This window comes from Olea europaea, chromosome 17 (genome assembly GCF_002742605.1).
Source record: "Olea europaea var. sylvestris chromosome 17, O_europaea_v1, whole genome shotgun sequence".
Classification (NCBI taxonomy): Eukaryota; Viridiplantae; Streptophyta; class Magnoliopsida; order Lamiales; family Oleaceae; genus Olea; species Olea europaea.
This window is the reverse complement of record NC_036253.1, coordinates 11,886,519-11,909,591: the sequence shown is the minus strand read 5'-3', so window position 1 is coordinate 11,909,591 and position 23,073 is coordinate 11,886,519. Positions and strand designations below refer to the sequence as shown.

The 23,073-nt window shown below is 33.8% G+C and overlaps 2 protein-coding genes and 1 long non-coding RNA gene across 9 annotated transcripts in view; 1 reads left to right on the top strand and 2 right to left on the bottom strand.

Moving 5' to 3' along the window:
* The first annotated feature begins 883 nt into the window (after positions 1 to 883).
* Positions 884 to 10,440, top strand: LOC111366335 (organic cation/carnitine transporter 7-like). 5 transcript variants are annotated; one of them, XM_022987082.1, is made up of 7 exons: positions 884 to 1,229; positions 2,232 to 2,454; positions 3,784 to 3,841; positions 5,298 to 5,535; positions 6,332 to 6,845; positions 7,237 to 7,439; positions 10,065 to 10,440. In XM_022987082.1, exons 2-7 carry the CDS (start codon positions 2,244 to 2,246, stop codon positions 10,278 to 10,280), a joined length of 1,440 nt encoding a protein of 479 aa, XP_022842850.1. In that variant the 5' UTR covers positions 884 to 1,229; positions 2,232 to 2,243; the 3' UTR covers positions 10,281 to 10,440. The 5 variants fall into 5 exon arrangements, with proteins under 5 accessions (XP_022842850.1, XP_022842851.1, XP_022842849.1 ...); XM_022987081.1 differs by lacking the exon at positions 884 to 1,229 and adding an exon at positions 1,252 to 1,325; XM_022987079.1 differs by lacking the exon at positions 884 to 1,229 and adding an exon at positions 1,322 to 1,386.
* A 10,324-nt stretch (positions 10,441 to 20,764) lies between these two features.
* On the bottom strand, positions 20,765 to 21,828 carry LOC111365630 (phosphatidylinositol 3-kinase, root isoform-like). Its single transcript, XM_022986170.1, has 4 exons — positions 21,646 to 21,828; positions 21,397 to 21,492; positions 20,986 to 21,121; positions 20,765 to 20,892 (listed from the first exon to the last, which is right to left on the bottom strand). Exons 1-4 carry the CDS (start codon positions 21,703 to 21,705, stop codon positions 20,765 to 20,767), a joined length of 420 nt encoding a protein of 139 aa, XP_022841938.1. The 5' UTR covers positions 21,706 to 21,828.
* A 109-nt stretch (positions 21,829 to 21,937) lies between these two features.
* LOC111366334 overlaps positions 21,938 to 23,073 on the bottom strand; it is a 5,346-nt gene continuing 4,210 nt past the window's right edge. The window contains exons 3-4 of one of the 3 annotated variants that reach the window (XR_002697634.1): positions 22,282 to 22,383; positions 21,939 to 22,171 (exon numbers count right to left, since the gene is read on the bottom strand). This is a non-coding gene — a long non-coding RNA (uncharacterized LOC111366334). Of the gene's footprint in view, positions 22,384 to 23,073 lie in introns of all 3 variants that reach the window. The other 2 variants (XR_002697633.1, XR_002697635.1) reach the window with 2 other exon arrangements.

The following is a 23,073-nucleotide window of genomic DNA, read 5'->3' as shown; positions in this document are numbered from 1 at the left end:
TATTTTCTGATGATTAGTGTTAAACTATGTGTCATAGGGGTGCATATTTTAATTGGAATCGAGCCTTTCAAATCGTAATTGGAGGCTTTAATCCAGTTTGTAGGACCCAAAAAATAAACAAATAAAAAAACCTTGAAATCGAAATCAAAATCGAGAATTAACAGGTGCATGTTAGTTTTTAATTCTTGAACTAAAACTGTAGATACCCAACTTTGAAATCGAATTTGTCCTTTTTATAATTTATTTATTACACAGATCCAATGTTCAACCAATTAAGTTTGCAAAGCTTAGGTAGTAAATAACGTGATCAATGAGATTCATTCATTTAAATAATGAATCACATCAATTTCAATTGTAGTGGTTCCTAATCGCACTTCGGGTACCTCACACGGTGCTAGAGTTGGAATCGAATGCTATTATACAAGATATTAGAGCTATTTGGTAACATATTTGCAGTAGATTAAGAAAGAGTAAAATTATATATTTGGTGACATGTCTTATTTTTTCTGTTTCTACCACGTATTTGAAAGAAATATATATTGTTAGCTGATGATTTCTTATAAAAAAAAATGTTTTGAGTAGAACTGAATCAAACTGACTTTCAAGTTTGGTTTTAGTTTCCGTAAGTAAGTTAAAATCGAATTATTTATTGGAAGGGTAATGGATGGCATTTTCAAATATATCACTTTGACGCCTATGCCTACTGTGTAATAGATTCTTGTGGGGCTAAAATTGGCTTACTTTATAACCGTTAATTTCTTATTAAATTCTGCCATTATTGGTTACTGGGTCTGGGGATTCCTTTTTTTTTAATAAAATTTTAGGTCGCTGTCGTCCAAAATTTTGTGATGCATTCTGCTACATTTTCAGGTTTCATTTGTTCGTGCCGGGGTGGGGCGTGGGGGGGTGTTTGTTTATTTATGTTGAAATTCAGAGATGAACGACGAATACTTTTCTAACAGCTGATCACTGGGACTTCCTTCTTGTTCTTTTTTTCAAAAGAATTTAGGTCACTTTCTGCTAGTATTTTCAGGATTCGTGATTTTTTGGCGTGTGGGTTCGTTTATTTATGTTGAAATTCAGAGATGAACAACGAATACTTATCTAACAGCTGGTAATGAATACTATTCAATGAATTGATCTTCACCAGTAGCGAATACTTTTCAAACAACTGGTATTGGGTACTTTTTAATGAATTGATTCTCACCAATAGCAGGAACTTTTGGGAGGTAAATTTTCAATCTTTTTTTTTATTTTTTTATTTTTTTCAGTTTCTTACTTATTTTGGATACTTTTGCAGTCGTCTCCATATTTTTATGAGCAAGGTGGTTGTTGTTTCGTCTTTGTTTATGACTTATGTCATCAATTCTCATCAGGGTTCATAATGTATTTCATATGTTTGATTTCTGATTTATCTTTCCCTTCTTATATGATCAAAATTGCATGCAGAACTTTTCTTTAATTTTGGTAGTGGAATTGACTCTTAATTTATATTTATTTCAAGCGCAGATGGAGTTCAGGAGTTTATTATAGAACTTGATAGATGAAATAGAATTAGTTGATGTAAAATCATTTATGGGATCAGATATGCAGTTATTATGATATCAATTCCCTTTATAACTATGTGGTGTTAGATTAATTGAGCTGGAAATCTGATCAAATTGGAGCCCATAAAAATATTTAGAGATACCCTGCTTCTTCAAATTACAAGGAAGCTGGTGTTTTTGTTTCTTTTCTACTGATCAATCAATTTGCTTCACTACTGTAACGAGTTATAACAGAAAAATATTCTTAATTTCACCTCTGTCTCATGTCGTATTTAGATTTGAATTTGATATATATTTGTTAAATTATCTTAGTAATTATATTTGTGACCTATTAATATCAAGCATTGGTTTGAATACAAGGCTGATAAGTTGGGTACAGTTGAAATGAATGTATGCATGTTCCAGACTTCCAGCTGATCAATATCTGATACAGACAATCAACTAAATTGTTTGTTGAGCTTAATCTTTGTTTGAATTTTTGTTTAGCTAATATTGGTTCCTTAGTAAGGTCTTTGACATTACTTTTTTTCCTAAATTCTGATGTCAAATCATAGTCTTGTATTCTTTTTGCTTGGAGCTTGGATTTTGCAATAACATGCCTTGGCAATTTGATCATGAAACTTATCTTGATCTTAAGATTTGGTACACTACTTGCAAGACTGATGTACTATGGTTTCTTTGTAGTTGATTCTGAAGATGGGTAATCAGATCCATGGATACACACTGGATCAAATACTTTCTACAATGGGATTCGGGACTTTCCAGGGTCTTGTCCTGTTTTTTGCTGGGGCTGGTTGGCTTTCAGAAGCGATGGAAATGATGCTTCTCTCCTTCATAGGACCAGCAGTTAAATCTGAGTGGACACTTTCTCCCACTGAAGAGAGCCTTCTAACAACTGCTGTTTTTGGTGGAATGCTTATCGGTGCATATTTCTGGGGCTTCATATCGGATGCCTATGGGAGAAGGTAGTCATTTTTTCGTTCATCTTTTTTATCTCACGAGGTGAAATATATTTACACCATATCCTAATTTCAAGATTGAAACTTTAGTACAACCTTTTTTGATCCAGCTGGAGGGGGAGACCCAATATTATACCAACATCTCTTTCGGTTCTTCTGTCATCCAGAGTTGAAAAATGTGTAATTGGAAGTTTGAAGTGGTCGAATAAAAAAATCTTAAGTACAATCTTCTTAGACAAGCACTAAATCAGGTTTCTTGGTTCTGAAATCTGTTGCCAAGTTTCGTGCCAATGTCACGAGGGACAGGGTGTCCTGTGCTGATGATTCCTTACATTTCCTCCTTGTTCTCCTTCGTGGGTTTCTGCAAGACAGAAAGCAGTCGGGGAAAGATCACTGGAGAGAGGATGGTCGTTTTTTCCACTCTAACGGTCAAGTCAGTATTTGGCATTTTTAGGAGTATAACTGCTTTGGAGAAAAGCCTGAAAGGGATCTTTTAATTTATATTAGATAGTTTCACTTGTAGCTATTGTTGTCTTCAAGTGGGTGGCCTTGGTATTTATCAAGAGGATACTCTATAACGATTGGCCCTCGAGTAGTGGTCTTAATGGGGGATATGTATCTTGAAACAATTGGCTGAGGAATCTTGTCAGACAATGGAGGGACATGGTACCACCTTTGGAACTTGCACCTGAGTCACTGTTTAAGGGGGGACTTGTTCCGAGTGTAATGTTTTGTTTCTTAAGAGTATTGTTTAACATTGTAGGTGAGGTAGACTGGCCGACTAACCATAGGTGAGTATTTATCTAGCTTAGATCTTGCCAACTGAGTTGGTGACCTCTTGTTGGATGAGCCTGTGAGTTCTGATCCTGGTATTTGGTCTTTTGAGACCAGAAGTCTAGTATTTACTGGACAAGGGTGTTGTTCATGAGACCTGGGCTTTATGATGATGCCTTCATAGTGTCATGAGTTTTTCCATTGGGTAGTTTCAGTGCGATAGGCAGGTGAATTTCGTGTTTTATCAGTGTGGACCTCTTAGCAGGTTATATAATTTGAGCACGACTTGAGGCTCTTTTCTTTTGGTGCAACAAGATCAAATCAAACCGAAAGAACTTACAGAAATTAACTAATGATTTCACAAATAATGTACATATAATTCTTTTGAATATTATTAACCTCTTCAAGACATTTTTAGTTTTGCTTTTCCTATGTTAATGTTACAGAGAGGTTTCCTCCTAAGACTGTATACTTTATGTGCACCCTTTTTCCTGCTGTTTTTGGTGGAATGCTTATCGGTGCATATTTCTGGGGCTTCATATCGGATGCCTATGGGAGAAGGTAGTCATTTTTTCTTTCATCTTTTTTATCTCACGAGGTGAAATATATTTACACCATATCCTAATTTCAAGATTGAAACTTTAGTACAACCTTTCTTGATCCAGCTGGAGGTGGAGACCCAATATTATACCAACATCTCTTTCGGCTCTTCTGTCATCCAGAGTTGAAAAATGTGTAATTGGAAATTTGAAGTGGTCGAATAAAAAAATCTTAAGTACAATCTTCTTATACAAGCACTAAATCAGATCTCTTGATTCTGAAATCTGTTGCCAAGTTTCATGCCAATGTCACGAGGGACAGGGTGTCCTGTGCTGATGATTCCTTACATTTCCTCCTTGTTCTCCTTCGTGGGTTTCTGCAAGACAGAAAGCAGTCGGGGAAAGATTACTGGAGAGAGGATGGTCGTTTTTTCCACTCTAACGGTCAAGTCAGTATTTGGTATTTTTAGGAGTATAACTGCTTTGGAGGAAAGCCTGAAAGGAATCTTTTAATTTATATTAGATAGCTTCACTTGTAGCTATTGTTGTCTTCAAGTGGGTGGCCTTGGTATTTATCAAGAGGATACTCTATAACAATTGGCCCTCGAGTAGTGGTCTTAATGGGGGATATGTATCTTGAAGCAATTGGCTGAGGAATCTTGTCAGACAATGGAGGGACATGGTACCACCTTTGGAACTTGCACCTGAGTCACTGTTTAAGGGGGGACTTGTTCCGAGTGTGATGTTTTGTTTCTTAAGAGTGTTGTTTAAACATTGTAGATGAGGTAGACTGGCTGACTAACTATAGGTGAGTATTTATCTAGCTTAGATCTTGCCGACTGAGTTGGTGACCTCTTGTTGGATGAGCCTGTGAGTTCTGATCCTGGTATTTGGTCTTTTGAGACCAGAAGACTAGTATTTACTGGACAAGGGTGTTGTTCGTGATACCTGGCCTTTGTGATGATGCCTTCATGTTGTCATGAGTTTTTCCATTGGGTAGTTTCAGTGCGCTAGGCAGGTGAATTTTGTCTTTTATCAGTGTGGACCTCTTAGCAGGTTATATAATTTGAGCACGACTTGAGGCTCTTTTCTTTTGGTGCAACAAGATCAAATCAAACCGAAAGAACTTACAGAAATTAACTAATGATTTCACAAATAGAATACATTGGACGCATATAATTCTTTTGAATATTATTAACCTCTTCAAGATATTTTTAGTTTTGCTTTTCCTGTGTTAATGTTACAGAGAGGTTTCCTCCTAAGACTGTATACTTTATGTGCACCCTTTTTTCTTGTTAATTTCCGTTTAGATTCTTGAATATATGTACTTCAAAACCTACACGAAAATGTGAGTCATTGTTTAGTAATAGATTAACAGTTTTTATCAACTAATTATGTATTCGTTTTGTCCCCCCCCCACCCCCCACACGTGTCATGGTATCATTGGCCTTAAAAAGATAGTTTCTTTCATCTCACAGGATTGCAATGCAAGGTGCGGACCTAGTAACAGCAGCAGCTGGACTGTTAAGTGCTTCATCCTCTGATTACAAGTCACTGATTATATATCGTAGTTTACTAGGATTTGGTGTCGGTGGTGGACATGTTTTTACATCGTGGTTTCTGGAGTTCATCCCAGCTTCTAGTAGAGGTGCTTGGATGATTGGTATTTCAACTTTCTGGACCATTGGAACATTAATGGGAGCTTCACTTGCATGGGTATGTCTATTACAATTGAAGTTTGAATACTTGTCATATATTATAACACCTATGAAATCTCAAAATGATGGTTCTGATTTTGCGGGTGAATGTACCACGAGGCATAGCTTCACATACCATGTACTATAAGCAGATCCGCATTGTATGTCAAAATGATTAAGTTTCGACGATTTAAGGTCCAACATTGATCTCTTTGCTGTCAGAACAAATAAAAATATATATAGAAGTCTGCTGCAAGTCTAACTGTCAGAACCACTCTGTTCTTCCTGTTTTCTGGTACTCTATTTAGCTTCAATGATAGGGTAAAAAATTTGGAAGTCACTGAACTTATGCCATGATTTCAATTGGTCAGTGAATTTCAATTCATCACGGTTGGTCACAAAGTATAAGTTTGCTTCAGTCAAGTTACTCCATCCAAGTCTTGTTAGGTTCTCTAAGGGAAATACTAGCATGGCAGCTGTTGATTTGTGTTCACCGCATTTTATTAGTCATGTCAACATCTGTGGCAATTTTTCGCTAGGCAAGCTAACGGAGTTTGACGAAATGTATTGGTTGAAGCAAAAGTATAGGTGAAAAAATGAAGTTCAACGATCCACTTGAAATTGGAAAATAAGTTCCTTCATTTCAAGGACTTTTTCCCTCAATGATAAAATTTAAGATGACTTTCACCGGAGGAAATTTTTTGCTTTCATTCTGAATTCAGATGATTATCTTCTATCTATTTTCTTTTCTTTAGAGTATTTATGCTCAATAGACGCATAAATAGGATAATAAAAATCTGTCCTACTTCGTGCAGATTGTCATGCCTGGCTTGGGTTGGAGGTGGCTACTTGCTTTGTCTTCTATACCAGCTTTCTTGGTTCTTCTCTTTTCTATTTTTGCGCCAGAATCTCCGAGATACCTATATATGAAAGGCAGAACAAATGAAGCACTTGGAATTTTGGAAAAAATAGCTTTAATCAACCGAACAGAACTTCCTACTGGAATTCTTCTCTCTGATCAAAACACGGATCTAGATGAAGAAAATGCTTCATCAGATGAAACTACTCTTCTTTCCTCAACTGGGAAAAAGAAAAGTTATTCTGAAACATTCTTCAAATCTGTTCTCGAACTCTTTTCAAAAAATTTATTGGGGACTACTCTTCTCTTGTGGCTTACGCATTTTGGATATACATTTGCATACTATGGACTTGTATTGTTGATCACTGAGTTTAACAGTGCGCAAAGAGAATGTGGCTCAACGACTATCCAGTCCAAAAAAGTCCAGGATGCTAGCCTCTATATTGACGCATTTATTAATAGTTCAGCAGGTACTATTACCAAATAACGTCATCTAAATGCTTAAGGTGTTAGAGGAAAGATGGACAAATTTGTTTAATTTAAGATTTCAACGGCCCTCATCACCTCCATGCCAGATCATTTTTCCCATTCAAAACCTAGCATATGCACAATCAGGAACCTCTGCTTGCTTTGATACTATTGTCAAACCACCTCATCTAAAAGTTTAAACTAACAGAGATGGAACAAACTTATTCGTTTGAATTACTTCTTTAACATTCATTCTAGTCGTTCCCCATTAAATGCATTCATTTTAAGAATCTGCACAAAAAAGTGAAACAAGCCAAGACAAATAGCAATAGAAACTTTTATCTAATTTGGTATAAAAACTAGCTGCTAAATTTATTATTCAATTTCTTGCAGAACTTCCTGGGCTTGTTGTAGGAGCAGTTCTTGTGGATCGGTTAGGTCGCAAGCTTACAATGGAAATTCTCACCGTGCTAACTTTCATCCTTATGCTACCACTTATTTCGCATCAAAACCAGTTAGTGACTACAGCTTTGTTATTTGGTGCTCGCATGTTCATTTCCACAGCATTTACAATCTTAGTTGTCTATGCAAAGGAGGTACGTTAGATTAATATGAACAGTTTAGTATTTTTTTTCACTCGTTTAACCTTTTTCATTTTGTATTTTATTTGATGCTACTTTTGAAGAATGTTGTAAATTGCTAGATAGATGTAAAGATTGGTGTATTTTCACTGAGCAATAAAATTTGCCCTTTTAGATGACTATGCTGAAAACAAACCATTCAAGAGAAATGTTCATGCTGCTAGAAATGGAGTGAGACAAGGAGAAACCTGATTTTTCCCCCCCAAGGAAATCTCTCTGGAACGATGTCATTTACTAATTTTCCAAAGATGAAACTACCCGTATATGTTAGCCCTTCGGAACACTTCCTGAAAACATTTCTAGTTATTAGATTGTGAAGGACTCTAATCGTGTGTCAACCCAAATTTAAAATCTTCATAAGGAGAAGAAAAACTTGACAACAGGATTCCTGTAAAATCCCTTCGTCTCAATCAACTAACTGTTTCATCATATCTTTAAACCAAGAATTTGTTCATTTTGGTATACATTTTAATTTATACGTAATGTGTTACAAGTAACTTGCAAGCTTCAAATTATGGATTGAAATCATCTATGGTTATAAATGATCACTCTTGTTAATAATTATCACGTGTACCAAAATTAATTTGGTAGCATGTGAAATATTTCAATATACATATGCATCATAATGAGGTTGCTTTTTTTCTCTACTTTTCATCGACATGCATATTAATTCTAATTCACGTTTGTATGTGTAATTTGAACATATTAATTCACTTTTTTTAGTATGTGTAATTTGAACACATATTAATTCACTTTTTTTTATTCATATATGATCATTTTTTCCACATATTATTCAGTATTAATTCTGTCTTTTGAATCTATTACATATTAGTTCTATTTTTAATTTCTATATATGTGAAATTTATATACATGTTGGTAAAAAACTTAGCCAATAAGTGATTTAACCAATTTTGCTACTTCCATGTATGGAGATTCTTTTTCCTAATACATGTTTAGTAATCAATTTTAAAATATAAATTCATATATTATCTATTTGGTAATTAATTTTTACATCATATCCTGTTTGTATTGTAATTAAATATTTTTTTCACGTGCATGCTTGGAAGATTTTTTTCTTATACACCTTTTTTTTTTTTTTTGGAATTTTTTTCAAAGTTTTTTTATTTTTTAAATTTAAATTTTTTTTTTTTTTTTTTTTTTTTAAGGGAAGTGTAGGAATTCACAGCATTACCTTGACAAGAATTTCGGATAAAAAAAACTTACTTGAAATGATGAATTCCAAGATCTTTTTGTGTGGTTGAATCACCTTGCATTCCAAGTTTCAAAATCTACATTTTCTTTTTCTCCAATGGTTATATCCCGATCACAATGGAAGGGGATTATTTTCTACAATCTAAGTGCCATTTGTTGTGAGATTTCATGTCAAAAATATGGTGCTAAAGACTTTCCAATTTTGGTGTCAATTTCCATTCGAAAAATCACTTTTTTCATGCCACATTTTTTGTTTTTTTGCTTTTCTCCATAACTTCTATATGGAGGTTGTAAGGAGTTATTTTGGGAGTTGTAGATTTGAATTCCATATTCAAACTACTCCCTCCAACCTTTTTAAAATCTTGAGGGTCGGGTCACCCCACATGGACAACCCATCACCTGTGTTTTTCAACATCTCTCACTCACGCGAACATGATAGGGTTGATCCAAACTACAAGTGACAACGAATGTCATACCTTAGATCATTCTCAATTTCTATTTCACAAAAATTCATATGGCAAATAGATCGTGCGATCAAGGAGTAATATTAGAGCTCACAATACTATAAACGTGTTAAGAATGCATAGTCCCCGTTTGATACACATTAATGTAAAAATGAGAATGAAAAATATAGTCGTTACGGGCCTCATACAAGAAATAGAAAGTCAAATATGATGGCTTGATGTGATGGATAACGATCATATTTTTCATTTTAAGGGGCAAATAATGGGAAAATTTGAAGAATGTTGTAAATTGCTAGATAGATGTAAAGATTGGTGTATTTTCACTGAGCAATAAAATTTGCCCTTTTAGATGACTATGCTGAAAACAAACCATTCAAGAGAAATGTTCATGCTGCTAGAAATGGAGTGAGACAAGGAGAAACCTGATTTTTTTCCCCCAAGGAAATCTCTCTGGAACGATGTCATTTACTAATTTTCCAAAGATGAAACTACCCGTATATGTTAGCCCTTCGGAACACTTCCTGAAAACATTTCTAGTTATTAGATTGTGAAGGACTCTAATCGTGTGTCAACCCAAATTTAAAATCTTCATAAGGAGAAGAAAAACTTGACAACAGGATTCCTGTAAAATCCCTTCGTCTCAATCAACTAACTGTTTCATCATATCTTTAAACCAAGAATTTGTTCATTTTGGTATACATTTTAATTTATACGTAATGTGTTACAAGTAACTTGCAAGCTTCAAATTATGGATTGAAATCATCTATGGTTATAAATGATCACTCTTGTTCTCCTGCTCACAGTGGGAAGTCTTCCCTTGCCACATCAGCAAGTGGGCAGGAGAACAATTTCTTATGAATGATTTATCATTGATTGGATTTTTTTACCTTGAAATAAATAATAGGTATATCCAACTTCTGTAAGGGGCACTGGTGGAGGACTTGCAACTTCCATGGGAAGAATTGGTGGGATGGTATGCCCTCTGGTAGCAGTAGCACTCACTAGCGGCTGCCATCAAACAGTTGCGATTATTCTGTTTGAAATCGTAGTACTTGTTTCCGGAATTTCCATCCTGCTCTTCCCATTCGAAACCATGGGAAGAGACTTATCAGACATGTAAATACGGAATAGAAATAAAGTGCTTTAGAGGCGATGAGAAGACGTAATCACAGGAATAAACGTTCTTCCCTGTCTTTATTTCGTGCTGAATTTTCTTATCTGTGAACTACCTGTATAATATTATATTATTAAATGTAAATAAATGAAAATTCTCTTCAGAATGTTCTCAGTTTAATATTGAAATTTCAAAGATATATTGTTGCTGAATTGCTTGCATTCTTCGCTTCAAATCTGCAATTTGTTGTACTTCAATGGCAGAAAACTCCATGGAACCTGTTTCTAGAAGATTGTTGTGATGTCTCGGAATTTTCTACAAGGATTTTTAATTTCTGAAACTCAAGATTTTTTTTATTTTTATTTTTTAAGGGAAGTGTAGGAATTCACAGCATACTTTGACAAGAATTTCGGATAAAAAAAACTTACTTAAAATGATGAATTCCAAGACCTTTTTGTGTGGTTGAAGCACCTTGCATTCCAAGTTTCAAAATCTACATTTTCTTGTTCTCCAATGGTTACATCCCGATCACAATGGAAGGGGATTATTTTCTACAATTTAAGTGTCATTTGTTGTGAGATTTCATGTCAAAAATATGGTGCTAAAGACTTTCCAATTTTGATGTCAATTTCCATTCGAAAATTCACTTTTTTCATGCCACATTTTTTTGTTTTTTTGCTTTTCTCCATAACTTCTATATGGAGGTTGTAAGGAGTTATTTTGGGAGTTGTAGATTTGAATTCCATATTCAAACTACTCCCTCCAACCTTTTTAAAATCTTGAGGGTCGGGTCACTCCACATGGACAACCCATCACCTGTGTTTTTCAACATCTCTCACTCACGCGAACATGATGGGGTTGATCCAAACTACAAGTGACAACGAATGTCATACCTTAGATCATTCTCAATTTCTATTTTACAAAAATTCATATGACAAATAGATCGTGCGATCAAGGAGTAATATTAGAGCTCACAATACTATAAACGTGTTAAGAATGCATAGTCCCCGTTTGGTACACATTAATGTAAAAATGAGAATGAAAAATATAGTCGTTACGGGTCTCATACAAGAAATAGAAAGTCAAATATGATGGCTTGATATGATGGATAACGATCATATTTTTCATTTTAAGGGGCAAATAATGGGAAACAAATGGGAGAATAGTAGCTCTGTTAGAAGAACATCACATCTCGCTATTTCCCAAACTCATTTTCCAACATTAATTCAAGTATTTCCGATCCCTCGAGTATTAATGGAACATACTTGAACTCCATATCATATCATTGTATTCACAATTATGTTCGATACTCTAAATGGTTAAACACAATTGTCCGTTGGTCAGAATAATTTTTCTTTCCTACTTGAATCCTTAACTTTTAAATCAACTGCTTTTCTACACATGCTCCATCAAATCGAATCAATCATAGTTATTGACAACATGTTAAAATAGAAACACTGAGCCCCCGTTTGAGCCCCATTATTTCTCATTACATTAAATTAAATTTTTCTCTCTTCTACTTTTAACCACACAATCTTCAATAAAATAATATTACACGTAAATCAAAAAAATTTCGACCACTCATTTTTCAAAAAAAATATTATTCATCTTATTATAATGCCAAATAATGGGGCTCAAACACACCGTGAAATAAAATCTCAAGAAATAGTCAAAAATCATAAGAGTATATAAATAAGGTTGTTGGCACCCGAACTCCGATTTTATAAGAAGTCATTTGTAGGACCCACCTCAGACAGATGCGAGTTCGATAATGGAATTAAGCTCTGCATATTACCGTCGTAATCTGAAGAGACATCGTAATTACCCCCTATCACATCACCTCTCAATCATTTACACTTGTAGGGAGTGATATCATTATCACCCAAAACCACCAATCCAAGGCCTCAAACCTTCAAATCATCTGCAGGTCATCATTACCTAAGAATAACATTAGCACATGGCCATCGGCCTCACCAACCAGTCACAGGAAAATTCCTCGACCTGACCTCCGAGATTGGTCCTGTTCTTGATTTGATTAATTTGATGTAATTTCAACTGTAGTCATGTACAAATAGTAGAGAAACAGTTTGTGAAAGTTAAATGGAGTTTCATACAAACACAACACACAATTAAGCCTTCTTGATATACAATTGAAGTCTTTTTCATAATAAAAGGAAAATTGCTCCTTTTTCTTAAAGTTAACTCGAGATTAATGTTTACAAATTCTGACGTCAACACTCATACAAGAAATAGAAAGTCAAATATGATGGCTTGATATGATGGATAACGATCATATTTTTCATTTTAAGGGGCAAATAATGGGAAACAAATGGGAGAATAGTAGCTCTGTTAGAAGAACATCACATCTCGCTATTTCCCAAACTCATTTTCCAACATTAATTCAAGTATTTCCGATCCCTCGAGTATTAATGGAACATACTTGAACTCCATATCATATCATTGTATTCACAATTATGTTCGATACTCTAAATGGTTAAACACAATTGTCCGCTGGTCAGAATAATTTTTCTTTCCTACTTGAATCCTTAACTTTTAAATCAACTGCTTTTCTACACATGCTCCATCAAATCGAATCAATCATAGTTATTGACAACATGTTAAAATAGAAACACTGAGCTCCCGTTTGAGCCCCATTATTTCTCATTACATTAAATTAAATTTTTCTCTCTCCTACTTTTAACCACACAATCTTCAATAAAATAATATTACACGTAAATCAAAAAAATTTCGACCACTCATTTTTCAAAAAAAATACTATTCATCTTATTATAATGCCAAATAATGAGGCTCAAACACACCGTGAAATAAAATCTCAAGAAATAGTCAAAAATCATAAGAGTATATAAATAAGGTTGTTGGCACCCGAACTCAGATTTTATAAGAAGTCATTTGTAGGACCCACCTCAGACAGATGCGAGTTCGATAATGGAATTAAGCTCTGCATATTACCGTCGTAATCTGAAGAGACATCGTAATTACCCCCTGTCACATCACCTCTCAATCATTTACACTTGTAGGGAGTGATATCATTATCACCCAAAACCACCAATCCAAGGCCTCAAACCTTCAAATCATCTGCAGGTCATCATTACCTAAGAATAACATTAGCACATGGCCATCGGCCTCACCAACCAGTCACAGGAAAATTCCTCGACCTGACCTCCGAGATTGGTCCTGTTCTTGATTTGATTAATTTGATGTAATTTCAACTGTAGTCATGTACAAATAGTAGAGAAACAGTTTGTGAAAGTTAAGTGGAGTTTCATACAAACACAACACACAATTAAGCCTTCTTGATATACAATTGAAGTCTTTTTCATAATAAAAGGAAAATTGCTCCTTTTTCTTAAAGTTAACTCGAGATTAATGTTTACAAATTCTGACGTCAACAAAGGTTATATAAATCTTAGGGTCTCACACAATGAGGAAACAGGAATACATTCACTCATTTACCCAATATTGGTCGTAAAAGCACACATGATATGAAACACGTGCTACTATGTTTTCTCCTTTTCTTCGGACATATGTCATATTCTTTGTAAACAAATAACACCGTACATATCCTAGTTCAGGTATTCCCCGATACCTAACTTGAATTCTCCTTATGTTCATTCCTCCTGGTAATCTCAAATTGAGAACTCGATCTAGCTACTAAACAGGATTAATGGATAGCAAAATTCATTTCAATTACTTGTTGTAATTTCATCTTGATATCTTATCATGGTGACTAAATCATGTACATAACATAATCACTGTGTCTCATCTCAACACACTAAACATCTTCAAAGTATAATGATTACATATAATTATTTATGTAGTTATATCGCAAAGACATTTTCTTTACTAATGTCTCTCACAGAAATACCATTAAATATGTAGTTTCATCTTGATAATTGAGATCTTAACATATAAGATAATTGCATTATTATCATAGATCTCATATTGTCAATCAGTATCATTAGATGCTCAATACATCTATACCAAACTATTTCTTTAACTGCCAAGATATAAATTACGATATATGTTTCTTGTTACTCTATATAGCAAGAGTGCACAAGTTTAGTAACTAATTGTGCTCAACTAACTCTTATTCTTAGTCGACAATTGTATATCTATTACAATCACAAATTATTCCTTTGGCAACAAAATAGAATAATTGACGTCAACACTCTTCAGGTATGACAATACATTTTCTAAAGATAAATATGAATACCTCCTGACTAGATCCATGGCATGACCAATGTTAGGGCAAGTATACATCATATATACTTTTATCTTTCAACTCTTGATCGTACTAGATATAGTTCCCCGGATTTTTATTTGTGCATTTATGGAATCTTTGGACATTTGTGAAGACTTATATGGTCACCTTCCAATATAGGAGCATCAACAGGGTAGAAATTCCAGATGAGCTTTTATAGTATAAAACTCTTGTGATAGAGCAAGAAGACTTGAATAATCTTTTTAACACAAATCATGTAATTTACTAAACTCATGTCCTTTGTCTCAAAAATCGAGGATAACCGTTTCAAAATGGTCTTTATACACTCCTTTTCATACTTAACCAATCCAATGTAATATCAAAGTTAGAAATACAACCTAACATCAAACATTTACACAAATATGGTAATTTTCGTCCGTATGACAAACTTTTTGTACGAAATTTAACCTATTAAAAACCCAAGTACGACTGTGTAGATGATTGTATTAGGCCATGCGTGTAACTATAAAGTTACAACAATACTAAAAAAAACTTTAACATGAAATTTATAAGACGATTCATGTTGATCTCTTTAATCATTTCTCAATTGAAAATAAAAATACAGTTTTTGGGTCTATTTGGTGTAATTCTAAATTTAAACATACTATCACGACTAGCATAAGCGTACATAAACGAATCTCATTGTTATGAAAAAAATTCTATCTAACCCAATCACTCATATTGAGTATAAAGTTTTTCACAAAAAAAATAAAATAAAATAAAATATATATGTATATATATACATATATGTGTGTGTGTGTGTGTGTGTGTGTGTGTGTGTGTGTGTGTGTGTGTGTGTGTATATATATATATGAGTTTTATCTATTAGAAACTCATTAGTCTTCCCCATAGTTTTCAAGAACCCGAATGTTCTCAGTAAACATAATGTCCAAATAAAATTTCCACCATATCCCAGATTAGGTTGCAATTCTATAGTCTATATATATACTTCCATCACTTTCTTCAAAATTCTCCACTGGTTTTCTGAACCTGAAATCATTGACATTAAATAGCTCTTAACTCCCACTCGGAACCAAAAATCATTGATATTAAATAGCTCTTAGCTCTTATTCGAAACCAAGAGTCACTGTAAATTAGATAGTTCTTAAATGGCTCACACTTGGATAGATAAGTCTAACTCGGAAACAGATTACTCTCACTTGAATCAGAAGTTTGAATCAACCCTTATGTATTCAAAACTGATTACATATTCCAAATTCAAACCACTTCCTCCAACCTTTGGGTCATCCCACATGGGCGACCGATTACCTGTGTTTTCCAACAAAAAGCAAAATCTCATAGTTGAAGGGAAGAAACTGTGACATTAAAGAAAAATATGAGCTGAAGTGATTCGAGATTATTTACCTATTGTGTTGATTAGGAAATTTGTTCATGCAGAGAATCTTCAAAACAAGGCTGATTTTTTGTGTATTCATAATGTTTAAGCCATTCTATTAGTTCGTGCTGTATAAATTACTACGATTGGGTTGCTAAAGATGGGAAATCCATTTGAACAACCCCTTTGTTTTTCCGGGGGTTGTTCAACAAACACCAACCTGCTAAAGATGTTAAACAGGTAAGTCAATGTTTGGAAAGCTATGGTGCACCGACATAGATATGTGTGTCCGACACGATACATGTCGAATACTTGTCACCCGATTTTTCCAAAAAGTACTGACACGATACGTCATCGACGCATTAATTAAATTCTTAATTTATATTGTACTTGAAATCTTTTAAATATAAGTACTTGTTTATTATTTACTAACTTTAAACTAAAAATATATAATATTTCTAATAAAAATAAGAAAAATAATCATGGAAGAGTATTCGAAGGGTGTCGGACACGGACAAGTCACCCTAGTTAACGTGTCCTTGCTACATATTTGGAAAGTGTTCATTAACCGTTTAAATTATAAATATATAGAAATTAATAGTAGATTAGTGGATAGTACTTATGGATGTCTCAAAATACATGGACAAAATAATTTATGAATATAAGCCAAAATGGAGGTTTCAAGCATAGTTTTAAAACCGGAAAATTTTAGATTATTTGGACAAGCCCATCATTCTACAAGGAATATATAGTAACTTCAATTGCTGAATTTGTTAAATAAGGGTGCAGTGGTCATTTGTATTAACTTAGAAGAATTCTATGGCTTGTGGTATGAAGTTTTTCTTTAATTATTGTTTTTCTGAATAAAATCGAGGATATTATAGTTTTCTCCATTTTCTCTTTGGTTCAAACTCGGTACTGTTAAAAGAGTGAATTGGCTTGTTGATTTCTTGTTAACCTTAATTCTCGTTTTTACTACGGCAATTAGAACATGTTTCGAAGGAGACAACCTATTAGCCATGATGTCTAAATGGGTGATGGCAAAATGTGTCAACATATTGATTCATTGACACAATAAACGGACATGATTATAGCATAATAGCGAGATAGTAGTCATATAGCAAAAATGCGTCAACATATGATGTATATTAGGGTTTCTTTACATCAAATCATTCGGAGTAACCGTACATCTTGTAATTATCTTTATTATAGTGAATTTCTCCTTCTTTACCTGTTGTTTTTTTTCCATCTTGAGTTTTCACATAAATCTTGTGTTTTGATTCTTAATTTTATATTGCTAATTTTTGTTTTTCTGTGACAAAACTATTAGACATGAGTGCACTAAAATTACACCGACGACACTAATAAACTTGAAAGAAATTGAAGAGCAAACTGCAATAAAATTGATAATGTAAAATTACCTTTTTCTCTTGATATTATGAGGAGGAATTGCACTGCCATGAATATAATATTTTAATTCTGAGAACCGAAAGAATATCAGGAAAATAATAAAGAATGCAGTTAATAACATCATTGTTATAATAATGCACCATACGTATATGCTCTCAATAATTGATTATCTATAATTACCTTTTCTGATTATTACCATCAAACGTCACTTTATCTTGCACAATACTTAAGGGCCTAAAATTAGAATATTTAATGTAATAAACTCATATGGCACCAAAATTGGCTTGTTTAATTACAGACAATTTTTTGTATTAAATTCTGTCATTTTCCAGATTTTATTTGGTCACTAAAAATATTGACTTCTGCCAAGATGCTTGTATGTGACATTAAGGGATGAACAGTCGGTGTTGAAGATTTTTCTTTTTAATGAATTGATTGCTTGCCAAGCACACCATGTTGGGTGGTAAAATTTTTTTTTTTTTTTTTTCTTTTTTTTTTTTTTTCAATTCTCAAATGTTAATGTTACAAAAAGTTACTTCTGTTGAATTTTTAGTCTTAATATATCAAATCCCAATTGCCTTCAAATTGTTTCTATAGATGATTACAACTAGCTTTTATTGACCTCAAAAAATAAATTATTCTTTAAGGCCAGCAGTAGAGATTTTCTGTCGGAATTTTGACATAATTTTGACGATTTTTGGAGGTCTTTGAGTGTGCTTTAGGTGAGCTTCCTGCTTGAAAAAAAAAAAAAAAAAAGGACGTGATTTTTGCCTCAAATAAAAAACAAAAACAAGACATTCAACTGGAGAATGTTAAAAATTTTAATAGTGATGAACCGACGATCCTATTTTTGCCTTGATCTGAGGTAGATTGTATCAGTATGATTTTTCTTCCTTTTTCAGCTTTTAACCATTTGATTTTCAATCAAGTTCAACCATTTTCTTATTCTGTTAATGTCCTTATTTTGTAGATGATTTTTAGAGAATTTTTGGTCATTTTCATGAGTTGACATTCTCATGTTATACCGGAAATTGTGATTAAGTCCAACCATCAATATTTTGATTGAGTTTTTTTTGTTTTCGTGACACTTGTCTTACATTTTTTATGTACACTTTACAAAATGAGGAGACACGAATCAAGGCGACGAAGTTCTGCAGATGCATCGAAGCTACGAGGAGCTAACCTCTAGATTTGAAGATACGAGAACCATTAGTTGAAGTTCAGAGGGCATTATTGTCAATTGGTCATACTAGCCATTATCGGGTAAGCGAAAATCAAAGAGCAACCAAGACCTCTAGCATTAGATGATTACGGTCTACGACCTAGAGGACTCGTTGGGGCTTTAAATAAAACCAGCAATAGCATGGTAGAGATGGAAATATAGTCGGCTCTAATATTTTTTTAAACAACACATGGACAAATATCATAAACAGAGGAACTATGATGTAATGCGGGCATGAATATTTCTTTTTAATGACGAAAAACGAGTTCGATGTCCGGTGACCAGTGTGGTGAGGCATCCTTTCATATAGCAAGGAGATCCATTGAAGCAAAGGCAGAAGGAACTGAAGTCGAGGCAACATCTGTTCGAGGCTTGCATTTTGCTGATGGGAAAATGTCCTTTGTATATAATTATTCATTTCACAAAAGTTTGCCAGACAGTCACATGCGCAGGCCCCTGCTGTTATTAAAAAAATTGGCAGAAAATCACCCAAGCCCCACCAGTGTGAGTGATCCGTGACTTTTCTATAAGTTTTGGTTCTGTACAAGCAGCACGACCCCTTGGTGATGAGGCTCTTCTACTCCCAATCAGAAGAAAACATTTAAATTTTCATCTTGTAAGATATGAACATATGCAATAGCACCGACATGATAGTGTCACTAGCTTGCGTGATTAAAATTAGATTTTTAATAGATTTTGATAAAAGTTAATAAAATGTATGGTTAAAAAATTGTGGGTCCCATGAAATGCGGTTAAAATGAAATGTTGATTTTGATTTAGATTAAAATCTAGATTTTAATTGGTACCAAACTTAGGTGATGTGTTCGCTTTCTTGTGCCATAATGATTATAGTTGCCCAATAGACGCATGTAACAAAGAACTGAAGCAGTGATGAGTGTGCATGGGGAGTTTTGAGGCTCCTTAATCGTCCGTTGAAAAATAAAACTTACGGTGAATGTTTGCTTTCTAATAGAACTTTCTTTCGTTTTGGGCTCCTAACATATTCTTTATCTAGTACTACTGCTGAATGTTTGCTTTCTATTTGAGAAACTTGCACTCATCTATTTCAACTGGTCTTTTAAAAACTTCAACATCATCGTCTTTCTTTGTTATTTCTTGGGCAGCTGTCTCTTCCGAGTTCTGAGTTCATATCTTATGAATACTGATTTTTTGGCTAATCTATTGATTTTTCCTCTCTTTCAATGCAATAGACCTTTATCCTCTCTTCTTTAATATTGTTTTTTCTCTCACTCTTTCAGTCTTTTGTTCTGTTCAGTGTTCTATTCTATGTAAGAAAGAAGCTTTGAATGAAAAAGAAAATATATATATATATATATTTGAAGAATTAATCTAATTGTAAACAAGAGTGTTGACAAGATCTAAATCATTGATTTCCATTGATTAGAAAAACTGCTTTTAAAATAATTGACCTAAATGTTGCTTTATAAATCAAGTTTGTCAACATAATTTGTACAAATAGCATAACTTATATCTGAAAGTCTTTAATAATTTCAATTCATATCAATCAATCAATCACGTTGAAATATTTACCCCCCATTTGGCCTCCATTATTTTACATTATAGTTTTTCTTTCTCTTATTTTCAATCATAAAATCTTTTATAAAATAATATTATACATAAATCGAAAACGTTTTTTTCTTTTTTAACCACACATTCTTCAAAAAAATATTATTTCAAATATTATAATACCAAATAATGAGAATCAAACGGAAGCTTAAATTGCATTGGTTATAGATCTATTTGTATTCCTATTTGATCAGAATCAAGGATCTAGACGAAGAAAACGCTCATTCGGATGAAACTCCTCTTCTTTCTTCAACCCAAAGAAAGGGAGAAGTTATTTTGAAACATACTTCACGTCAACTCTTTTCATCAAATTTACTGCGTGGCTTTTGCATTTTGGATATACTTTTGCCTACTATGGAATTATATTCTTGATATCTGAGTTAAAGCGGTTGACCAAAATGTCCAGGATGCTAATGCACTCAAGATTCAAGAACAAGCCAAGAGACTGTCGAGTATATTTTTACTTCTTATTAAATTTATTATTTTATAATTGGTAGAAATTAAAATTCTGATTTTAATTTAAGCTAAAGTCGACAATGAATTTTAACTACACATTTTATTGATCCCATAATTTTTCAACCACGCATATCATCAATTTTTATTAAAATTTACTAAAAATCTAATTTTAATCTCCACCAAACAAAGGTACTGTGTTAAACCTTCAGCATACTTTCTTGCAGAATCTCATAGGTACAATAAAATCGTCTTGCATATGCAGGATCATGAAGTTCCACTGTAACATACCATCGAAGAAAGCTAGCCAACTCAATATTGCGTAATGCTGCAAATATCATAAATGATTCAGACGATACTTATGAGCTCAAAAAACTCCAAACTTGGTTAAAGAATTTGGTCTTTATTACAGGAAGCATACAGCGCTGCACAAGGAAATGACTAAGGCGGGATTTATCGGAACGTTCAAACCGAAGAGCTTGAACCAGCTGAAGTAGGTAACACTGGAGCTCTTCATCATCAGCTCTTTCAAGAACAGTAACAGCATATGCACGGACCTGTAATGGAGGTGATATTTTGAAACACTCGGCTTACTAATTTAACAATACTTCTTGGTTTAGTATGTTCAGCCAACCAAAGAAAAAAATTGACCTGTATTAATATTAACAAGAAAACATCTGAATCTACTTTAACCTGCTTTAAAGCAGATATCTTGCAACGTGTTACGATATCTAATTCATCAGCTATTTGCTGAAAACAAAATCTAAATAGAACATTTAATTTGTCAAATGAGAGAAGCACACAGTTGCCAATATGTGTCTTTAATACTAACCTCTTCACTCTCAAAAACTGAAGATAGAAGCTCCAGTGCATCAGAAACATCAATTGTCTCCCACTTGCCCATCAGTTCTAATGCCTGCTTTGCTTCCTGACAATAACACAAATTATTATAATTTTATTTTTTTTACCAATCGGTGAGAGATGGAGGATAAAGAAAAATGATGCAAGACAACTAGTACAATGAGTGCATATTACTGGAAAATTAAAAGCATCACATAAATGGAACATGCTGGAACTTTACCTGAACATCACTCCATTCAACACAACGCAGAAATTTTGTCAAAGCCCTCTTTTCAGACATCAGTGAAAAACGAAATTTCCAGAGATCCTGCTTCTCCTCTCCGCTCAAGGTTCTTGTTGGGGGGTATTTCAATATTCTTTGAATTGACCTAGTACATAAATAGGATAGGATTTCCGATTAGCTAGGATTAAAAATCCCATTAACATAGAGAAGTTGCAGTGACGAATATTATGGCCTTTTGTTGTTCTGATTTTGTATTATTAAAAAAAAAAAAAAAAAAAAAAGTTAAAAAAAAAAAAAAAAAAAAATACCAACACACGCACAAATGCTATTAGCTCGTACCCTTTATTATTGACCTTAGTCTCATGTGACAAAATTGAAAGCCCTGATGAGCAATTAGCATTAGCTATGAAGTCTCGTAAAGTATGCCATTGATCCTTGCTTAAGGGCGTCACACTTTGTCATGTGAAGATAGAGATGAATATCTAGTTCAGGAAAATAAACTGCAATATCACACCCCCCAAATCTTTCGAGAAAAGACACGTCATTCAAATGCAACGGTCAAATAAATGATGAGTCAGTGAATTTACATCCAATGTTTTAGTAAAACATAACCTCTGTTAAACAAGTACTTACAACTGTGTTGAGTGTGTTCTAGACTGGTACAAACAGCGTATTAATTTGGCTATCACATTTCAAATTCTGCATAGATTCTTTTTTTTTTTTTTTTTCCTTCTTCTGCAATGTGAATAGATCAATTCACAAGGATGCACACATTCCAATATAATCACAACTAAAAAATAAAAAAGATCAAGCTTTGTCAATGGTCACAAAATCAAAAGTTTATCATAGTATAATTTCTGCTAATTCAACCAGTAGAATAAAAATCCAGAAAAATTGCATATTTGTCCCCAACCTCTCGAAAAGGGCTGAGACATGCCCCCAACCAATTTTATTGGCACCATTCATCCACAACCTTTCGATCAATTAGCATATTTGTATCTAATTTGATCGTTAAAAAAATCGCATAAAAAGACAAGTTTGCCCTCCACTTTAAATTATTAAAAAGGAAAGGAATCTAATATAACAAAAAAAATAACAAAGAAACCCCAAGAAAAAGAAAATAACAAGAAGACCCACCAAAATCCCTAAACCCATGCATCTTCCGCCCAACCCAAGTCACCGCCTCTTGCCACGGTAACTCCACCTCCGTCCAACACCCAACCACCTCCGATTGAATGCAATAGTTAAGTTCCATAAAAAATGCTTCCACCCTAAACACCTAGTGCGCCCACCCCAATCTCTCTCTCTCTCCATCTCTTTGCTTTTCTCCTCAATGAGATTCAGAGTAGCACAAAACCAAGAAGAAGAAGAAGAGCATCTGCTGACCCATGGGAACTGGAAATTGTAGGCTGAAAGACGCGGGGG